Here is a 21450-nt window from a genome sequence, read left to right on the forward strand (position 1 = left end):
CGACATCCAATGTAGACCCAGCCTTATTGACTTTACTGGCGTGCGAAAAACGCAGCACCAGTAATTTTCATTGCTACCAACTATACTGTTTTCACTGGCAGTAACTAAATCCATTTTCGAACACATCCTCTATGCGCGCGCAACTGTAGGATTAACATGGCGGCTGTGATCGACCAATCAGCAAGTAGGATCAAGTTGGCGTTTTCTTAGGCTGAGTCTACATTGGATGTCGTAAGTCGTGTCGGAAGAAATTGACCAATCACAGTTCAATATTCTTCGACCGTAAGGAGAATACTGAACTGTGATTGGTCAATTTCTTACGACACGACTTACGACATCCAATGTAGACCCTAAGGCTGGGTCTACATTGGATGTCGTAAGTCGTGTCGGAAGAAATTGACCAATCACAATTCATTATTCTTCGATCGTAAGGAGAATAAGGCTGGGTCTACATTGGATGTCGTAAGTCGTGTCGGAAGAAATTGACCAATCGCAGTTCATTATTCTTCGACCGTAAGGAGAATAATGAACTGTGATTGGTCAATTTCTTCCGACACGACTTACGACATCCAATGTAGACCCAGCCTAATAGACTGTGATTGGTCAATTTCTTCCGACACGACTTACTACATCCTATGTAGACTCAGCCTAAGGCCTGTGTCCACGATACTTGGACCAAGTTCTAAAGCCTTGTGTTCACGATCCAAGAACTTGATTCAAGTTCTAGTGCCGAGAAATGCGTAGCCAATCACCTTGCAGCTTTTATGGAATAGCTACAGGTTGATTGGCTACACATTTCTCGAAACTAGAACTTGGATCAAGTTCTAGCATCGTGGACATAGGCCCAAATTCTAGTTCCGAGAAATGTGTAACCAATCAACTTGCAGCTATTTCATAAAAGCTGCACGTTGATTGGCCACACGTTTCCCGGAACTAAAATTTGGACCAAGTTCTAATTTAGAGAAATCTGTAGCCAATCAACGTGCAGCTATTCCATAAAAGCTGCAAGTTGATTGGCTACACGTTTCTCAAAACTAGAACTTGGACCAAGTTCTAGCATCGTGGACATTGGCCTTTAAGGCTTTAGGGTCTGTGTCCACGTTGCTAGAACTTGGTCCAAGTTCTAGTTTCGAGAAATGCGTAGCCAATCAACCTGCAGCTATTCCATAAAAGCTACAAGGTGATTGGCTACGCATTTCTCGGCACTAGAACTTGGACACAGTTCTTTAAAACCAGCCTTTAGTCACAAGCGCTTGATCGCAAATCCAATATCCAATAGGAGAGTGTGTTTCCTAGAGACTCTCGCGCCGCGAGACGTGCAGTTGTGAGCCTGCCGAGCTGCGCCAATCCGCCGCAGGAGTCGGGCGGTCCTCTCGACAGCGGCGGTTCAGTGGCGAATCTTCTTCTCGCGCAGTTCTCGCAGTCGGCGTTCCGTCGTTCGCGTCGCGTGTCGTGTGCCGTGTCGTCGACACGCGGGGACTGCGTGTGGTGGTGGTGGACTGCGTCGGGAGATCACACGCGTGCGCGCGCGCGCGCCAGGCGAACCAAAATGGCTAATTGTCAGACTGGTTGGTGCAGCAGGTGAGCGAGAGGAACACGCGATTTTTCCGTCGCGTTACGCGCGCCATCGCCATCGTCTTCGTCGCCAACGAGCAGAAGCGACTCCCGCTCGCGGCGAAGCCCGGTGCCTCGCGCGATTCGTCATCGTGGCCGTCAGTCATCGTCGATCGTCGCCGACGATGATCGCCGACGGTCGTCGGGGGTCAATTCTTTCCTGCGCGCCGATAATACGAGCGCCCCCCGTAGCGTCCACCCACGTCCGCCGATGACTCGCGCGCGAGCGCGACGAGCGACGGGCAGGTACTTTCGCGAGCGTTAAAAGTCGAGAGTTCTCCGTCGGGAGTGCCGAGCCTCGATGGGGAATCGGTGGGACCGATGACGGGAGAAGGAAGGAGAAGGGGACGATGTCGACCGAGTCAACAAGTTCGGGAAGGAAATCACCGGGACGCGCCGCTGCCGCCGTCGCCGTCGTCGCGGATGCTGGCGCGTAGATTAATCTCCCGGGCGCCGCTCGCGTAAAACATACGTCGCCAGCGTGCGTGTCGGTCGCGCGGTTGTGCGCGCGGATCCTCTCTCCCTCCGCTCCGCCGCCCTCCCCGTCGCTCCTCCGCTACGTTCTCCCTGTGTACTGCTAGGCGCGCACTCGTTCGCGCGGGCGAGAAGTGATGCATAGAAAATCCCTCGGACGGTACGCGCGACGTGTGTCTGTGTATCGGCGTGTAGACGTAGACGTCGGCGGCGACCACGGGACGAGGCGGTGGCGGAAGAGCAGGAGGAGGTGTGTACACATGCGTCGGAGTAACGTTACGTTCGTACATCCGTGGGCGCGCGCGCGCGCATCGTCAGGTGCAATATCTGTCTCCCCTGGTAGTATCTTTTCCCCGATAATACGCGGCCTCGATGTACACACCGCTGCAGCGTGACACACACACACACACATACACACGCAGACTCATCCATACATGCACACGTACAAACGTGCGCGCGCGCGCGCGTACAGTGGCCATAATGTCATCCCCCGAAGGCTGCCCCTCAGTAATTTACAAAGGGCTCGCTCTTCCGTGAAGCACGGCTAGTACACAGCACGCTTTTCCAGGCGGTACCTGCCGCTACGGAGCTCGCCGCTGGCGCACGAGGACAGGCGGCTGTGTTGATACGAGACGGCGGATCCGCGTCTCGCGCGCGCGCGTGCGCGCGCGGGTGCACGTGCACGCGTGTACGTACACGCACGCAGATACGTAAACACGGCGCCTACGGCCCTCCTCTCACCCCGCGGCGCCCTGAGATCCATCGCTGGCTAGAATGGCTTCTGGCGCATCCTCCTTGGACAGTGCCGAGAGCAGTGGTGAGTGACAGCTTTTATTTTCAACTTCTTTTTTGTCCGCGGAGAGAACGGGCACGGCGCTCGATAATGTCCCCCTCCGCCGCGCCGCGCCGCGTTCACGTCAGCGCGTCATTGTATTTTTAATTGCGACGTCAGGACGACGCGTCGTCGTCCTCGGCGCCGCCGCCGCCGCAGCAGCAGCAGCAGAAATATTTTTATCGGGGAATTAAACGCGGCGCGGCGAGTCTCTCCTCACGACGAGATGTGCAGGCCTCGTGGAACAATATTTTCAGAAGCAGATATTGTACTCGATATGCGACTGCGATTCTTATTTACTTTCCGATGTAATTTCGTCGTTCGCTGAAGGGACCGTTCTTGCAGCTCCTAGGGAAGGTAGCTGGATTGTTCTCGATAAACCCAATGAAATACCGAATTCAATGGGGACGTAATGTTGCGGATGTCAGACATTATATAGCGAATTCGGTTGGTTGCACTAGTGTGCACACTAAGACTTGTTTATAGGCAATTTTTATATTTGTCCTAAATACACGTTGAAAGAGTATTTAGCCCAAAAGTCATTTCTACAGATGCAGATCGTTTCACTGGTTAAGAAGTCTTTAAGCGGTATTTAAAATAATCCTTAAATCTAAGAATTGACTGTAGACAAGCCTTAAAGCCCGTATTGAGATTGAGATTAGATTGAAGTTTGATCAGTCAGAGTAAAGTTTAGTGAACTTTACTTTAATTAGTCAAATTTCAATTTAATCTCAATTCATAGTCTGATACGGGCTTAAGGCCGAAGAGCAAAGTAGTCAGCAATTTAGTCGGCTCTCATTGGCTAGAAAACAATCGCCAATCCCAATCCAATCCGAGTCAGCAATTGCTAGTCTGATTCGGCCTTTAAAGCCCGTGTCAGACTACGGATTGAGATTGAGATTAGATTGAAATTTGATCAGAGTAAAGTTTAGTGAACTTTACTTTAATTAGTCAAATTTCAATCTAATCTTAATCTCAATTCATAGTCTGATACGGGCTTAAGGCCGAAGAGCAAAGCAGTCAGCGATTTAGTCGGCTCTCATTGGCTAGAAGACAATCGTCAATCGCCAATCCCAATCCCAGTCCAATCCGAGTCAGCAATTGCTAGTCTGATTTGGTCTTTAAGCCCGTATCAGACTACGGATTGAGATTGAGATTAGATTGGAATTTGACCAATGAGAGTAAGAGTCACTAAACTTGAGATTAGTAAACTTTAAGCCCGTATCAGACTACGGATTGAGATTGGGATTAGATTGAAGTTTGACCAATCAGAGTAAAAGTTACTGAACTTGAGATTAGTAAACTTTACTGTGATTGGTTAAATTTCAATCTAATCCCAATCCGTAGTCTGATACGGGCTTTACTCTGACCGGTCAAATTTCAATCTAATCTCAATCTCAATTCGTAGTCTGATACGGGCTCGAGGCTTGTTCGTAGTCAATTCTTATATTTAAGCTCGTCTTACAGTAACCCAAAAAATAATTCGTACGGTTGCTGCAGATCGTTGTACTGAAAAATACTTCAACAGATGTTTAAGACGACCCTTAAACACAAGAATGAATCGCACAAAAGCCTTAGGCCCGTATCAGACTACGGATTGGGATTGGGATTAGATGGAAATTTGACCAATCAGAGTAAAAGTTACTGAACTTGAGATTAGTAAACTACTCTGATTGGTCAAATTTCAATCTAATCCCAATCTCAATCCGTAGTCTGATACGGGCTTTAGGCCCGGTTTCACCAACGTCGTTTAACTTTAGACCTTAGTTTAATTCACCCCTCGTCTCTTTCTAACGGTCCCCTTGGAAAGAGAAAAGAAAAGAGAAACAAAGAATGAATTAAACTGGGATTAAAGTTAAGCGACGTCGGTGAAACCGGGCCTTAGTGCGCGCTCAGCGTGCACTAATGCGGAGCAACCGAATTCGCTAATAGACATCGCGTCAGATTGCTCGCAACGACGAAGTACCGCCGATACAATTTCGTTAGCCGAGGCGAACAATGAATCACTATGCTTACATGCGTGACCTAGGAGTTTCTTTCCTGGTGAAAGCCGGCGATTATGCTGTTCCCTCTACTGTAACAAGCGTATCGGACTTTTAAATTCGATTGTGAAATTTAACGCGCCGCTCGGACCAGAATTTTCGCACTTTTACCTCGTTTTTTACCCGACGCCCCCTCTTCGTTCGCGCCCCTCTCTCCCTCCCTCCCACCCTCTGTACATCTCCAAGTAATACAGGTGTTTATAATTAATTTTTCCAGATGGTGCACTCAACATGGGTAAGAGATATTTTTAAACGGGCGCTACAAAAATACATGTGCATATATAGACCTATTCGTGTACGTCACATCTTCAATAGGCACACTCCGTGTTGTTACCTACTGTTCGCATTATTTGTGGTAATGCTTGAGATAGATCGAAACAATTGGTGCACGCACCAGTGTAGCTTGTTGTCCCTTACTCTTCGAAACGGCCCCCGTAACTCAGTCTGTACCCGTTGTCACAAGTTACGTTTGCACAAAAGTTAAACGCGCCCCACTTTCTTCACACGCACGTGCATTTTACGTCTTACGTTGGACTACATCGATTATTTTTCCGATTACGTTTTTACCATTGGAATTGGCACTTGTCGCATAAAACCAGAGGGGGATAGCGGAAGCTATGGCAGTGTTGGAAGTCCGGTTGGCGGCCCCGAGTGTCGTAGCGACTACGACGGTTTGCAGGCTCAGTGTGATCAGGCGATGCATCAGCTTCAGCTACTTAGGCATAAGCACTCCGATACCATAAGACGGTTTGTTTTGATTTTGTTCTACCTTGGTCTTGCTGCCCCGCACTCTGTCCCTTTCTTTCTCTCATTCCTTTCTCGCCACCTCTCTCTCGTTTTTTTTTTAATATTTTTTCTTTCAATCGTGTACATACACGCACCTCACGTTTTTCTATCACGCTTATAACTTCACTTTCAGGCTAATATTAAATCATCTGCAAAGTAAAAAGAGAAAGTATCTGAAAAACAGGTGTGAGATTACTATGAAAGAATTGGAGTACTATCGGGGGCAACACATAGCAGTCATGAATCAGCTGGAGGCTACGTCGCAAGAGAGCTCTTCCTTACGAGCGAAATATGGCGATCTGGCGAATGACAAGCAACGATTGGACCGGGAGGTCCAGTCGCTCCAGAAGGAACTCTCGGAATTGCAGCGCATGCAGAACCAGGAGGTCCTGGTCACCGATGCCGCGGGCAACGATACTATGAATCAGCACTATCTCTCCGCGCTGCGAAAGTACGAGGCCGTTAAGGACGAATACGATTCCCTCAGGAAACGATACGACGACCTGATAGCGTCTCATTCCTCCGCCGTCAATAAGGCAAGTAGTCGATAAGCGTTGTTATTCCTGCAACGCGCGTTGTCGCGCGCATATTTTTCTGCGCATTGAAAACCTAATGCAAAATTGCCCCCGTGATCGATACAGCTAGAGTTATCGCAAGAGGACGCCAAGAGGCTGAAGAAGCAATACGACAGCGTTCTAGAGGAGCGTAACAGCGTGCTTCGCGAGCGCAACGGTTTGAAGCAGCAGTGCACCGCTGCGATTCGCCAGTGGGACATCGCGCTGAGGGAGAGAAACGAGTATCGCGAAGCGCTCGCCAAGGTGCAGCAGCAGCACGAGGAGGCGGTCAAGGAGATCAACCAGGCGATGATGCTGCGCATGAAGGCCAGCAAGGATATGAAACGTCTCACGGAGGAACGGAACGCCGCCCTGCAGGAGTACAGCTTGATCATGGGGGAGCGGGACACGGTGCACAAGGAGATCGAGAAACTGGGCGACGACCTCACGCAGGCGTACACCAAAGTCACGCATCTGGAAACGCAGAACAAGCAGCTCGTCGACGAGGTAATGAACTGAGTAATCGATGTACGCGAGATAACGGTGTGTGATAATAAATAGTCGTGTATCTTCGGGGAGAACACTAAGACACGCGTAACCAACTTTTGACCGAAAAAAAAAAACGGACTAGACCAGGATTTGAACGTGAGACCATAGTGTGACTGGTATGTTCACTTTCTATCGGCCCTTTGATCTTTTCGGTCACGTGGTACTTCGCCAGGTTTTGGCCAGGCTCCAGCGGCGCGTGTACTACCACACATACAACTTTTCTCTCATTGGTCTGGCCAAAATAATGACGGATGCGCAGAAAGAATCGACGCAAAACCAAACAAATGACGGAGCGAACATACCGGTGAGACTATGGTGAGACCTTCCGCTTGTTGGGCGACTACTCTGGCTACTGAGGGTGCTTTCCAGCAACGTACACAGGCGACACACTGTGTAACACAGTGGATCGTTTCATCTTTGTTGTTCGTCATTATTAAACGAGGATGAAATGATTCTCTGTATTACACTGTGTCAATCTGTGTCTCTTGCTGGAAAGCACCCGAGTCTATCTAGGCTTACGCCCGATGCTCATCTCGTCTGCCAACTCTATTTTACCGAATAAAGTAGGAATAATATGCTAGCCAGCGTGACTCCAGAGCGGTGTTGTTTTTGTTCTTCTTTGGTAGAATGTATATTTCTTGTTGCCTTTCCTCGTAATGAATTTGTACCGTGACATTTCAGCGGTATTGACACACTCCTCTAACGTCATTTCGACGTTAAAACGTTTGGCCGATATCGATATCGTGTCGCAAGCGGTTGTAAAGCGAGGGACCTGAAACAAATTATTGTTCAACTAAGTTGAAAGCTGTCGTTTAAGCGATTATCAGTAGCTTTTGTCAAGTACGCCAGTTGAGCCTGTCGCTGTCGATACTCATACGAGTTGCGCGTAATGCAGTACTGAAAGGAAAGTGTCGAGATAAAGAGAATGGGTTGTAATGATTACAACTATTTGCGCCTGTATCACACGAGTTTGATTTTCAAAGTTAACTAATCTTATTCTCGTGAACCGTTGTAAGAAATTCGAAACTGCCGATGTTTTTTCTATCGTTTCGTCAGAGCGGATCGACATGTTATACGTTGGTATATACGATCTGTTACATCGACGTCGTTTCTTTGCAGAAGAAAACGTTGTCTTATCAAATCGAGACACTGAAGAGGGAGATCTCTTCTGCCCTGCAAGACAGAGACGACGCTCTGAAGGTGTGCAACGAGTTACGGCAGAAATTCGGCGATTACTCCGAAGGCGCCAGCAGAGACTACATTCATCGTCTGGAGCTGAACTCTCTCACTCACGAACGCGACAGCGTCAGCAAGGAGGCCGAGAAGGAGGCCAACCCGAAAGACGCGACGCGGGACAAGCAACGCATGGATAACTTGGAGCAGGCTAATTTGGAGTTGGATAAACTCAGGAAATCCGTGGACACGCTTCAGACGGAGCTCGAGGAGGCGATTCAGGAGGCCGAGGTGTCGAAGAGGAGGCGAGACTGGGCGTTCAGCGAGCGCGACAAGATAGTGCTGGAGCGGGAGAGCATAAGAACTCTGTGCGACCGATTACGGAAGGAGCGCGACCGCGCGGTCTCCGAATTGGCCGGCGCTCTGCGCGATTCCGACGACATCAAGAAGCAGCGAAACGAGGCGTCGAAGGAGCTCAAGGATCTAAAGGAGAAGATCGAGTTCGGCGACCACACGTTGCGAACCAGCCAGCTGGCGCAGATCGACGAGAGCAACGACTGGGAAATGATTCCGATTCATGTCGAGCCCGGCAGAGTCTGCCTGGATTCGGATCGCGGTGACCTGGGGCTGATCCTCGTCGGTGGCCGCGACAGCCCGTACTATCCGAACGACACCGGCGTTTACGTAGCGCAGGTGACGCAGGGTAGCGCCCTCGACGGCAAACTACGGGTCAACGATTGCATTGTGCGAGTGAACAACGTCGACTGCACGTCCGTGTCAACCCGCGTGATCCTGGAAACTCTGCGCTCGTCCACTGTGAATCCGGCAACGCTGATCGTGAAGCGGCGTCGCATCACCAGGCGATCATTGAGAACCACGCAGCTGTCGGTCGGCACAGTGCCACACGGTATCACTCTAGAGCTTGGAATCTACATCTCGAAAATATCGCCCGGCAGCTTGGCCGCCAAGGATGGAAACCTCGCCGTGGGAGATAGAGTGTTAAATGTAAGTACACGAGAGGACTCGTTACGCCTATGTTTGTGATTCATAAATCAATATTTGTATTCTGCAAAAGGGTTTTTCCATTTAAAATAAAAAAAGATTGTATTTTAACTTTTTATATTTACTTTCAGATTAATAGTAAACCCATGGATACCATAACTACGGTGCACGAAGCGATGGCGATTCTAAACGACGACACTGTAGACGTATTGACAATCACGACGTTGAAAGGTATTCCGGTACCCTCCGCCGCGAGTTCGGAGACGATAGACGGCAGTTTTGTCGCGGAGAAGCAAAAGATGGTCAACAGCTGCTCGCAGACCGAGCAGGAGAGAATGATGCTGAAAGCCTCGTCGGACGACTACGAGAGGCGATATCTGTCGACAAACTTTGCCGACCGCAACGTCTACAAGGCCGCCAAGTCCGTGAGCGGGGAGAAGTCGAGCGGGATTAGTAACGCATGGGACAACTTCCGGGAGAAGATCGACATAGTGCGCGGCCGCAAGCACAGCAAGGAGCGCGACGACAGCAAGAAGAAGGGCCACCGCAACTCGAGCCCGAACACGTTCGAACAGGAGCAGGACGCGATAGCGGAGCTGGACTCGGTGATCGAGAGCTACCACAAGAAGGCGAGCAACAGCAACAACGGCGTGCTGAAGCGCAGCAAGCGCCGCGGCACCGAGAAAGTCGAGAAGAACGGCGGCACGTGGCCGAAGGCGCGCGGCGGACCCCTCATACAAAATGGGACCGGTACTATATTGCACCCGCGCAAATCGAAAGAACGTTTCCCCCTCAGTGTACTCCTGCACCCACCAAAATACGATAACTATAATTACAATCGCATCTCAAACCCCATCCCCCTGACCAACTTTTCCAATGTGAATAATCGTCATACCGTTTACAAAGCAGTGGAGAGCCCGCTACCGAGCTTCACCAAGACCGGGCAGCTCTTTAGCCAGAAGCAGTCGTTCGTCACGCCGGCGGTGCAGTTCAAGGACGTCCCGCTCGACGGCGGCGGTAAGAAGCCGCCGTCGACGGAGTTCGAGAGCAGCACGTCGGAAACCGGACGACTCGGCTCCGCGCTGGCGCCGTCCGAGACCAGCATCGACTTCTCGGTCAAGTCCGGCGGTGCCGGCCGCGACGGCCGCGACGTCGACTCGTACTTCGTGAACAAACGGATGCAAAAGTACGGGGTCGGCAGTAGTAGCGACACGCAGGTGACGACGGACACGTTGCAGCACAATCGCGTGCACTCGCAGCTCTACTCGTCGGGCATCGGTGGCTCGTCCACGTCCGCCGCGTCGACCACCAGCGGGCCGACGTCGCGACAGCAAATGGCACCCGGTAACTTTCCGTTTCCCACGCATCATCCGTACGTGCCTACCGCGCCGCCGTCGCACCTGCATCATCTGCATCCGCATCCCACGCAGCACCAGAACTCCCTGCCCTCGCGCTATCCTTCGCCGCCGTCGCTGCCGTCCGCACAGTCCGGCGAGTCCATAGGCCTGCCTGACACGCGCACCTACTGTTTCGAGCCCCCGTACAGCCCCGGGCCCCCGCAGACGACCCCGACCGCTTACGGCCACCTGCACACGCCCTCCGTAGATCTGCACTATCACAAGCCACGCGCACTCCCGCTCCCGCTCGGTATACCATGCGACACGTCCATCTACGGCCACGGATACGAGGGCGGCACGCTGCCGGGTCGGAAGGAGGACCAGCGCATCCGTATACCGTCCAACACCAGCGTCACGTCCAAGAGCAGCGTCGGCAAGTTGTCCACCGGCAGTATAGAAAGGACCTCCGAGCGCGGCAGCCCGATGCCGACGTTTCACGTGGAAGTGCTCAGCCCGGGTACCGGCAGCACCAGCGGGATCGGTAGCAGCGGCGGCACCGTCCGCGGAAGCGGCAGCGGTAGCAACAAGCGCGCCAGCATGCCGGATTACTGTTACTCCGCGCAGCCGCGCCCGGCGCCCGGGGAACTGCGCCGGGTCCACATAGACAAGTCCGTGGAGCCGCTGGGAATCCAGATCTCCTGCCTCGAGAGCGGCGGCGTCTTCGTTTCCACTGTGTACGAGCACAGCCTAGCGTCACAGGTTGGCCTGCAGATCGGTGACCAGCTGCTCGAGGTCTGCGGTATAAATATGCGGAGCGCGACCTATCAGCTGGCCGCCAACGTTCTACGTCAGTGTGGTAACTCGATTACAATGCTGGTGCAGTATAGCCCGGACAGTGAGTAGTCTTTTTTGCACAAAGAGAACATAATGCGATCCTTGAAACAAAAAAGAAACAGCACACCTTTCGAACATCCGCAGCATGCTTTCTTTATCTCAACAGGCATGACTTGTGCGCCCTTTCTCCGTCTTTCTTCCTCAATTCCTCCTCCGTCAGCCGATAATGCGAAGGTCTGAACTGAATCTTTTCATTGTAATTTTTCAGGATACTGTCTTTACTCTTTTAGTTTTGACGTTGTGGGGGTAAGTTTTTAAATAGGATTTAAAAACTTACATTTTTCTTTGCAAGAATACACCGAGCTAGAGGGCTCGGGGTCCTCGAGCTCGTCGGAAGCTGGCGACGGAGCCGCAACCGGAAGCCGCAGCGGCTCGCCGACACCGTGCAACAGCCCGGAGGCGCCGCGCAAGAGCGCAGTGGAGACGCTGGAGCCCGCCGAGCCACCGGAACGCGACGCCACCATCACCATCGCCACCACCGCTCCTACCGTCACCACCACCGCCGTGCCCACCATGAGCACGCTACGCGTCGAGCGGGACATGCGGCCGTCCGCCTCGCTGGAGGTGAGAAGCACGCAGGAGCGGGAACGCGAGATGAGGCCGTCCGCGTCGTTGGACGACTCGTTCAACATCCGCAAGCCGGAGCTTCGCAGCGCCGCCACGCTGGACCGATTGAATCGCGCGCAGATGCTGCGACAGAACGCGATGAGGAGCCCCACGCAGGAGGAGCAGAGGAAGCCGCCGCCGAGCGGTGAGCCGCGGTACCTGCTGATCGAGACCAGAAAGTGCTCGAATCTTGGTATATCGCTGGTAGGCGGCAACGGCGTCGGTATCTTCGTGCACTCCGTTCAGCCGGGCTGTCTCGCCGAGGAGGCCGGCCTATTTGCCGGGGACAGGATCCTCGAGTACAACGGCGTGGACCTGAGGCAGGCGACCGCCGAGCAAGCGGCGCTCGAGCTGGCCCGACCGGCGGACAAGGTGACGTTAGTCGCCCAGTATATGCTGGAGCGGTATAACGAGGTCAAGGACAAGCCGGGCGACAGTTTCTACGTGAAGGCGTTGTTCGATCGAACCGGCGAAGTGGGCGACAGCCTGCAGCTGCGGTTCAGCAAGGACGACATCCTGTACGTGGACAATACCATGTTCAACGGCACGCCGGGCCACTGGCGCGCCTGGATAGTCGATCAGACCGGTCGTAGGCAGACTTGCGGGATAATTCCCAGCAAATTTAAGTAGGTCACATTTAGCGGTGAACGATAATACAAATGAAAACAGATAGAACACGATTGATAACCATTATTTTATGACTTGTCTGTCTCAGGGTCGAAGAAGAATTGCTCCTACGACGGTCGCTGGGTGATTTGGAACAAGACACTGGCAAACGCAGCGATACCCGCGCGAGGAGAAGTTTCTTCCGTCGGAAGAAACAGCAGCAACGGTCGTCCAGCAGTAGGGACAGTTGTAAGGAAATGTCGCATCTGACGGGAGTCAATTTAGGCTGGTACAGCGACAGTGGGACGTTGAACGAAGATAATCTTCCGGCGAGTTATCAGCGCGTCGAGAGACTGGATTGTACGTATCGCGAACTGTAATTCTTAATGTTAAAGCGATTGTCAGGCTGTTTATAACAGGCCTTCGGATACAAACGTGTATAATGATAGTTTTATGTGTCTTTAACAATAGATCCCACTCTGAGACCCGTGTTGATCATCGGTCCGCTCAGCGAGTGCGTGGTGACGAAACTTTTACAGGAATACCCGGGACAGTTCACTAGATGTTTGGCGGAGGCGATGCATTGCTCGCAATCGACTTTGGAGCAAGGATTGCGTGACTCGCTCTACATAGATTATAGGAAAAAGGGCAGCTACTTCGAGTGCACGACGGTGCAGGCCGTTAAAGATATATGTGAGAAGGTAAATGAATAAATAGTATTGTTGAATAACAATCAATAATGGAAGAACCATATGGTAATATCGCCATAGGTGTCAGTTTGTGCAACAAAGAGTAATAGATATTTGTTAAAGTTTACCGACATTTATTTATATTGTATCCGTTGCAGAATACGCACTGTATTTTGGAGGTGTCGATAGCTTCCATCGAGAGGCTCCACAGACATCAAATTTACCCTATCGTCCTGTTAATCAAATTCAAGGATAGGGCGCAAATTAAGGAAGTAAAGGACTCGAGATATCCAAGCGACAAAATCAGTACAAAGGCTGCGAAAGAGATGTTCGAACAGGCGCTCAAAATCGAAGCGGAGTACAAGCATTACATTTCCGGTAAGTAAATTGTGTCTAATCTTACTTGCATACGTAAAAAAATACACACAGTTTATCTGTTATTTTAATGACACGTACTGTAACAAATCAGCTGGACGTATTTCACGTATTTTCGGCTACTCGTAATATTCTCGTTCTTATTTTAATTCCGAAAGTATGGATCTGTTGCAATGAAAATCAGGAATGATTAAAATGTCACTATGCTGTAAATTAATGAGTCAATTAAAGTTTATAACGTATGTTTTAACAATATTTTAGCCGTGATCCCGGCAGGCGTGAATGTGGCATATATATGCACGCAGGTGAAAGCCTCGGTAGACGAGGAACAAAGCAAAGCACTGTGGATTCCTAGAGGGGGTCCCTGACACAAAAGGGGGGGTCCCCACAAGCCGCAGTGGAAGTCAATCTAAATTCCACCACGGGGGCCCTTACGTCGTGCATGCATATGCGAAAATCTCTGTGCAAAATCAGTCTTTTTGTTTATGGTCTCTTGATTTCGGAAGGAGAATACCACACCCTCCGCGGTTGTTTTTTCTTAACGAAGAATCGCTCAATTTGGTTGTGATAAGACGAATTTCTTGTGAACCATTTTGTTTTAGCGCATTTAACTCGTTGAATTATGTAAAAAGTATGTGAAAACAGGTACGTACAAGTATTTCAGTTTTCGTCGCGTTTCTTTCAGTTGTCATTTGAAAACTGAATTATTTTGCTGAACTTTTAGTTATATGATGTTCTTTTTGCATTTATCCGCATCAGTATCAATGTCAGTGTCAATATATAGCTCATCTGTGATCACTAAATAATCTATACAACTATAAATCTGTGGAAGCTACAAGCTAAATTTATTTTGAAGGATAATCTCTCGTGTTCTTTTTTTGGAATCAACTTTCTTGATGAATATTACAAGTAAAATATTGATGAAATATTTATGAAATTGGTGCTTGCCTTTTCAAGTATCTTGCTCATTACTAATTGACTGAGAATAGCAGTAAAACGAATCATATTCAATAGTCAGATTGCTTCGATCTCCGATTGTGTATGATCAGGTAATGCAACGGGAAATGCGGCTAAAGTTGATAAAACTAATTCATACGAGACCATAAATGGATCGTTATAAAAAAAGCACTTGTATTATGGCCCGTTACAGAATTGGTGGATTAATATTGACGAATTGACGTTGTTGATTAGTAAATAAGTTACGGCCATTTTGGCGGCTATTATTGCTAATTAACCCCTCATACCAAATTCGTGTACAGATTAAGATTGATGAAAAAACGATTATTTTTTTAAGTAGCAAAATTATGTATAAAAAATTATTAATATTACATTTATATATAAGAAAAAAGGCTACTGTATATAATTTATTTGCATATAAGTTTATATATTTAACTAATTTTTAGTTTGTATGATTCAAGCTTCATGTATATTATTTTATCTTTTCAATTGTGTAATTATTGAGAACATTTTATGGCGCACATATTGTATATTAGACGGGTTTGAGGGGTTAAGGAATTATTAAATTAAGGAATTGACGAGGGGTAAAGATTGACAGAAAAAGATGGAATTGACGCGAGTAATGCTCCATTTTTACCGAATTGTAAATACTTGTATCCGACTATAATATCTACCAGCCAAACATAATTGGTGACATTGAAACTAACACTCGCAATTTAATCGTAAACAATACGAACGATTGACTCTCGTCGTCTAAGATCGGAATTTTTGCAGATTTATACCATTTCTATTTTTTAAGCGAGCTATTCTTACACGAGCTTACATATAGGCGTTTAATACGATGCGGTTACATGAATTCGAGTTATACACGCGTTCACTTTTAAAAGTGCATCGCGAAGTGGATTTACGAAGGATCCACGGAGATTTGAAAGCGGATACATGTGTCTTTGTACGTTCTAATAATATTATTTGTAAATACGATTTTTCTACAGTACCGAGAGATATATTTGATTTAAGAGATACCTTTTAAATCGATGTAATTAATTTTTACGATCGTTTAGTATGTATATGAGTTAATTGTATCTGTACCTGAATCTTGATTTCTTCGTAATTTGATAGATGCATTTTGAGGATTAATAATTTGGACGTGATTTTTTAATGCGATAAATAAGAATACATAAAATGTATTCGTGACTATCCGTATGATAAGAGAAGAAAGAGGAGGTATTTTCTCCCTTGCTCGAAATACCTTTGACATTACAAGAAATCAGCTTTTCATTACGAATCATCTTACGATGCAATTAAATGCAGTTCGGTACATGTGATAATATGAATAATAATCTATGCGAACAAGTCGACGATTTAGAGGTATCACGTCACGTATCACGTGGAAAAGAGAAGAAAACGTAGGAGGTGTAGAAAGTGGAAAATACGAGCTTGTTGGTTTCACGCGAAATTTTGTTTTCAACGAGACAATATCTAGGCGTAAGTTAGAAGCGAGACCAAAAACTAAAGGATTACTAACGCTAATTTCTAAGGATTGTGATTAGACTTAATTCGTACTCCAGTAATAGCGCGGCACGTTTAATACGCGGAGAAGCGATAGATATACTTTTTGATATATTCTGGGAGAGTTTGCCCTGCGCGATTAATGTTTTCTCAAATGTTTCGATTGCGCGACAGGATGCGCTTGTATTTAAATGTACGTATAGGGACCAAAAACATTTATTGGTGTCTTCGAAACGACAAAAAACAAAAACGAATGAGAAAACGAATCGTAGTTTATACTGAAGCTTCCAAGGGAAACGGACAACATGAAGAAACGATTTCTAGCAAAATAGTTTTCTGATAACAAAAAAGAAACACTTCTTACGAGTACGAGAAAAATCTAATTAAACAAGGCGCATGTGTGTACAAATGAAACTTGAATTTCAAATCGAGGGTTCGGATCCTCAGACATTGCTCTCCTTCCAAACTGTTTCGAACGATGTTTATCGTGTGACGAAAACAAAATTTCAATAGGTAAACTCGATGGTTTAGAAAACCGAGAACAAGAGCGGAGAACGGGGGAGAGAAGGAAAAAGAAAAGGGGAAATTAAAGCTGTTGCGATAACTCTCTCAATCACAGCTCTGTGATACACATAGTATATGACTTCGATGACATATCAACTTAACAATCCTTTTACATATATATATACAATATATATATACAATATAAAATACATATTTTGGGCAATACTTATAGACATGTATGTTATATATAACATATATAACAACGCACTTTCAATATTTTTCATCGTAAGCACGTGGTTCTAACGCAACAGTTAATTTAATATGTGTGAAGACGTAAAAGAGATCGGCGATTTGTGGGGACTAGTCAAATCCAGCCCGATCGAAGCAAATATACTGTTAAATTGCAATGGTTCGAGGACTAACCAACAGTTAAAGTCTCGCTTAATAAAATCTCGAGCTTTACAGAACAATTATTCCATAGTTCGAAGTAGTAAGAATCGTTCCATGTGTTCCAAGTTACTTTATAAAATCGAATTTATGTGCCAATTGCGAGCGATGATCGCGCGGGTCACGACTGGTTCCCATTGGTATTCTCCGCTGTTTTCTATGAACAACTTCCATGTGCCACCTGTCTCGATTGCACTAACTGTCCGAGAAATAATAATCAGTTCTGTCTATTGCCGTTTTTAGAGCGTCAACCGTTTCCTCGCCGTATTATCTACTATATCTGTCCTGTTGGTTTATATTGACTTTGTATCTGCATCTGAACCGAGCAAAACGATGCGCGCAACTTTCTTTTTTTTTCCTTTGTCCTGCCTTGAGGTTTTGTGTATAAATACAAAGATGTATTCAAGTATTTCAACGATATCTCTTAGATATTGCAATCAATATAATACTAATATTGCAGATTTTTTTACGTCTTGAAATAATTGAAAACCGCAGAATTTTCACGCTCTTAGTTTACTGTTGTAATTAATATTTTTCTTAAATCATGAATAATTTTGTTTCTACGTGCATTCGCCCAAATAAATGCTCTTATTTAATTGTGATAGTTATTGGAAATTCTGATAGACGTAAATATGATTTAAGGAGCGATATTTAATAGTATTATTTCTCAGTATTTGAGGAACGTGGGGATACACGTTACTGTTTTGATACGAAAGCGGTGTATCGTTTTGCTGGTTAACGGGTTTCTTAGGCTAACAATAAGCGAGAGATACTTGTCCGTAGTTTAAAGTGTGATATTAATCAATGCATAATCCGAAGACACGTATTAAGCATCCTCGTAATTACCGTACGAAGCTGTTCCCCGTTTATACGAAGAGTTTCGCGATTACACTAACTCAATTATTAATCGGATATGCAGGGTGCGTTCATTTTTCACGTCGACACAGCTGTCTTTGAACATAAGAATCAATCGTGAATCGATAACACGAGAACACTTGCATATAGTTATGGATCTATTCTGTAAAAGTGCTCTGTAACGCTGTGTCTCTGTGAGCTACGTTTCGCGATTACACTAACATTTTAGAGCGAAAAGAAAAAGAAGCTAAAAGCTTATAGAGCAAAAGTTTACAGAATAGACCTGTTAAGAGGATATACTGTAATTATATAAATATATCATTACTTTTGCAGGCGAAAGTAATAAGAGACGAAACAAAAATGCCTTTCTAGCTGCGTGCGAAAAAGAAACGCGGATGCAAATTCGAGGTAGAGATCGTCAAGGGAAAAAAATTTGAGGAACTCGCGGAATCGAGGGAGGGTCCGTTTGAAATATTCGAATTCTCCTCGACGATTTCAGAACGTTCGTCTCGTCGCGTTGTCTCTTTTACAAACGGAAAGAAAATCAAGTCTGGCTTCTCTTCGCGTGCATACGTTAATCTCTTAATTTTATCATGAGTTATGAAAAGAACGGAGTACGGTCAACTAGCTCCGCAGTGTACTTTTTTTTTTGCAAAAATATTCCGCTCCAATTAATCTGGTATAAGAGAAGCGATTTGCGCTACGTGAAGCGTCGTCGTATTATAGACGTTATTGGCGAATAAGCAACGGTGATCGGTAATTTGAGACACGCTGATAGCAATAAAAGTAAGAAACGCTGCCATGAAGGATCTCGGTAACACGAGACGTCGCATTTTGCCAATTTTATTACATAAATATAGATGAAAATCTCGTGTAATAAAATTTCGAACGACCGCTCATTTCGTCGAGTTACGACGGGCTCATCGTTCCTGCTAATGTTTACAAATTGTTATTCGATGATCAATACTACGTATTTCTCAGGCATATAGTATAATTAACGGCACGGTTTACCCACGATTGTAAAAACTACCAAACACAAATGCTCGACTTAAACGCAAGTTACATTATAATTCGATATTGCAAATATTGCAATCGAGGAAACTTCGCTTTTTCACACAATGTGCGAAATTTAAAAAATTAAATTCTACAAGCGAATTACAGACATTTATATCACTAATCTTGACAAAAGTCATTCTTTTCAACAAATAAGACATTTAGAGCAGTAAACAATTATTAGATTTTTCAAAATTGACAGCGGACTGTATGTAACATTACTGATCGAACAATACACTTCTGAGAGTCTTATTTATGCACATATAACTTGGAGAAAAAAAATCCAGGCAAGGGTGCTTCTATTTATATATGAAGGTTGATAAATATATGTGATGTGATTACATACCCTAACTTGAATAAGGGAAAAAGCGTCAAACAATAGGGCAGTTTGATAAAACAAGTAGGAGCAATTTAGAGTTCATCGACAAAGTGCATTGTTACACGAGCATGGTGCGAACGGAGATTGCGATTGTGCCAAGAAATAGAGATATTTTTTATACGAATTGGTATATGTACAGCCGGAAAAGCGGCGTTGATTACTCTCGACGGAACGAAAGTAGAATAGACAATCTGGTTAAAAGTAAACTATCTCGCTGGTGGAACAGTGAATTGGACGTGCTCGGGATGTCACATCTGTCCCGAACAATTCTTACGCTCCGAAAATGAAACGTCTCTCCGTTATTAGAGTTGTAGAATCGCGTCTTCCTCTTTGCTCCTCTTCCGCTGTATCTATAGAGAACAAAAAAAGAAAGCGAATTTACCCTCTTCGTTCGTAAAGTTCAGAGTTTATTTTAGTAATCTCGTTTCGCAGGTATAATATTTTTATAAATCTGTTTATAATATGAAAATAAAGTAAAGAGAGCGACTTTTATCGTGAATCCATTCTATTTCATTACTCGCGTTTCAGGCTCTCGCTTTATATCATCTTCCCAAAGCCTTTGTCGATTTACATACAAAAGCAGGGGGCTGAATCGCTTTCTTTTATTATGCACGACGGTGCGTAATAGTAATTAACGTGGTCTCATTAAACTTTAACGAGCGAAGTACGAGACTTTTCGAGGACGTTTTATTTTCTTCTTCCTGCAATGGTTTTGATACCAAATGTTTTAGCTGGTATTAATAAATATACTTACATTTCTGCATATGTAACGTTATTACACAAATGCATATTATACGTAAAACGCGTGTATTCCACGATACGCGTAGGCATACAGAGGGTCGCGCATTGATCGGATCCGAAATACACACAGACTCATCCTGTATATGTATTATAATATAATATGTACATACATATTACGACGGGATATGAAAAGTATAACGTTTGTAATACCATGTAATGAATGTATGACAAGATAATCGGATAATTATTGTTGAGCTGCATTCAGCGCTACGCGAATACCCAAAATAAAACATGAAAAAAAACAGAAGTATTAACGTTTTAAGGATCGTTGCTGTTTGTGAATCTTCTTCCTTTTAAGAACGTACATACAATATTGTCTGAGACATGTAAAGGGAGCAAGAAAAATAAAGTTGAATATAACGAAAACGTGCTGAATTCTTCGAGAATCATTTCACGCCAGCAGATAAATAACCATGATTAAGCAGTTGATCGACCATGACTGGCGATGTGTTCTTAACACAGAAAATTTATTGGTGAATTCTGTCAGTGACCCACTAACTTAATTACACAGGACCACATAAATAGCTGTCTGGAGTGGACTGTTGCTAGAAAAAAGCGTTTTAAGAAGTTAACTCGTCTTTTATATAACGCTGTTTGAATTTAGACTTCCTAGAAGTTTCGTTTATGCTTCTATCATTCTTTCCATATTTCCTTACATTAGACTTGCGCTCTAATTTTGTTTTGCCAGGAAAAATTAGAAGTCTAAAATTTCTATATTTTTTTCTAGGACTCTAGACTCTAGTATCATTGGCTCTCAAAATCAAACGCTGATCGTGAAATTTAAAGCAATTTACGTGATCGTGAGACTCCCAAGATTTTGTGTCCAAAATAAAAGGAATTTAACAATTTTAACGTTTTAATTTCTTTTTATTATTAACTTTTAATTCAATTAATTTCATTATATTAACTTGTATCTTAACTAAGTTAAATTTTCAAAGCTGTTAACTTTAATTTAACTTAGTTAAAACAAAAATAGATAACTTACCCAACCCTGCATATAATATTATCGACAATATGTCTGGTGCAAATAATGAATATGAAAATAGAAGAAAAGAGTATTAGCAGTTATAAAAATGGCGTATATTTTATTCACGAGCCTTTACTTGCAATAGAATTATGTCGAATATATATTTTTTTTTCGTTCAGATACATATATGGTGTCATAATATTCGCAACACCTATTACAGTACGTATGTATAATTTTGTATGATGGAGTTATATTTGCTGTGATAATCGCTTTACATATGTATATGTGTGTATATATATAATTAGAATAAGTATATACATAATCTCTTTAAATTACTAACATATATACATATATATTAGTAATTTAAAGTAATTTATAGATATATGATATATACAGGATGTCTGATAAAATAGTAGCCAATTAGAAAAGGGTGGTGGATTGGGTT

General features: G+C 45.3%; 1 protein-coding gene across 4 annotated transcripts; it reads left to right on the top strand.

The window, feature by feature from the left end:
* The first annotated feature begins 1163 nt into the window (after window positions 1-1163).
* Window positions 1164-20404, top strand: LOC105565254 (disks large homolog 5). Of its 4 annotated transcripts, XM_012018292.1 has the most exons (13): window positions 1164-1581; window positions 2657-2905; window positions 5180-5197; window positions 5562-5709; window positions 5882-6284; window positions 6390-6809; window positions 7971-9029; window positions 9158-11258; window positions 11550-12489; window positions 12579-12829; window positions 12941-13170; window positions 13317-13536; window positions 13795-20404. In XM_012018292.1, the coding sequence occupies exons 2-13, from the start codon at window positions 2863-2865 to the stop codon at window positions 13899-13901; spliced, it is 5940 nt and encodes a 1979-aa protein (XP_011873682.1). In that variant the 5' UTR covers window positions 1164-1581; window positions 2657-2862; the 3' UTR covers window positions 13902-20404. The 4 variants fall into 4 exon arrangements, with proteins under 4 accessions (XP_011873682.1, XP_011873681.1, XP_011873683.1 ...); XM_012018291.1 differs by having other exon boundaries at window positions 1164-2905; XM_012018293.1 differs by having other exon boundaries at window positions 1164-2905; window positions 5933-6284.
* Window positions 20405-21450: the final 1046 nt, after the last annotated feature.

This window comes from Vollenhovia emeryi, unplaced genomic scaffold (assembly GCF_000949405.1).
Source record: "Vollenhovia emeryi isolate VEMERY1.0 unplaced genomic scaffold, V.emery_V1.0 DF939154.1, whole genome shotgun sequence".
Classification (NCBI taxonomy): domain Eukaryota; kingdom Metazoa; phylum Arthropoda; class Insecta; order Hymenoptera; family Formicidae; genus Vollenhovia; species Vollenhovia emeryi.

Coding starts and splice junctions, on each gene's coding strand:
- LOC105565254 (XM_012018291.1), top strand. CDS start 2,863: ATGGCTTCTGGCGCATCCTCCTTGGACAGTGCCGAGAGCAGTG. Junction 5,710..5,881: donor CACTCCGATACCATAAGACG/GTTTGTTTTGAT, acceptor CTTCACTTTCAG/GCTAATATTAAATCATCTGC. Junction 12,830..12,940: donor GCGCGTCGAGAGACTGGATT/GTACGTATCGCG, acceptor CTTTAACAATAG/ATCCCACTCTGAGACCCGTG.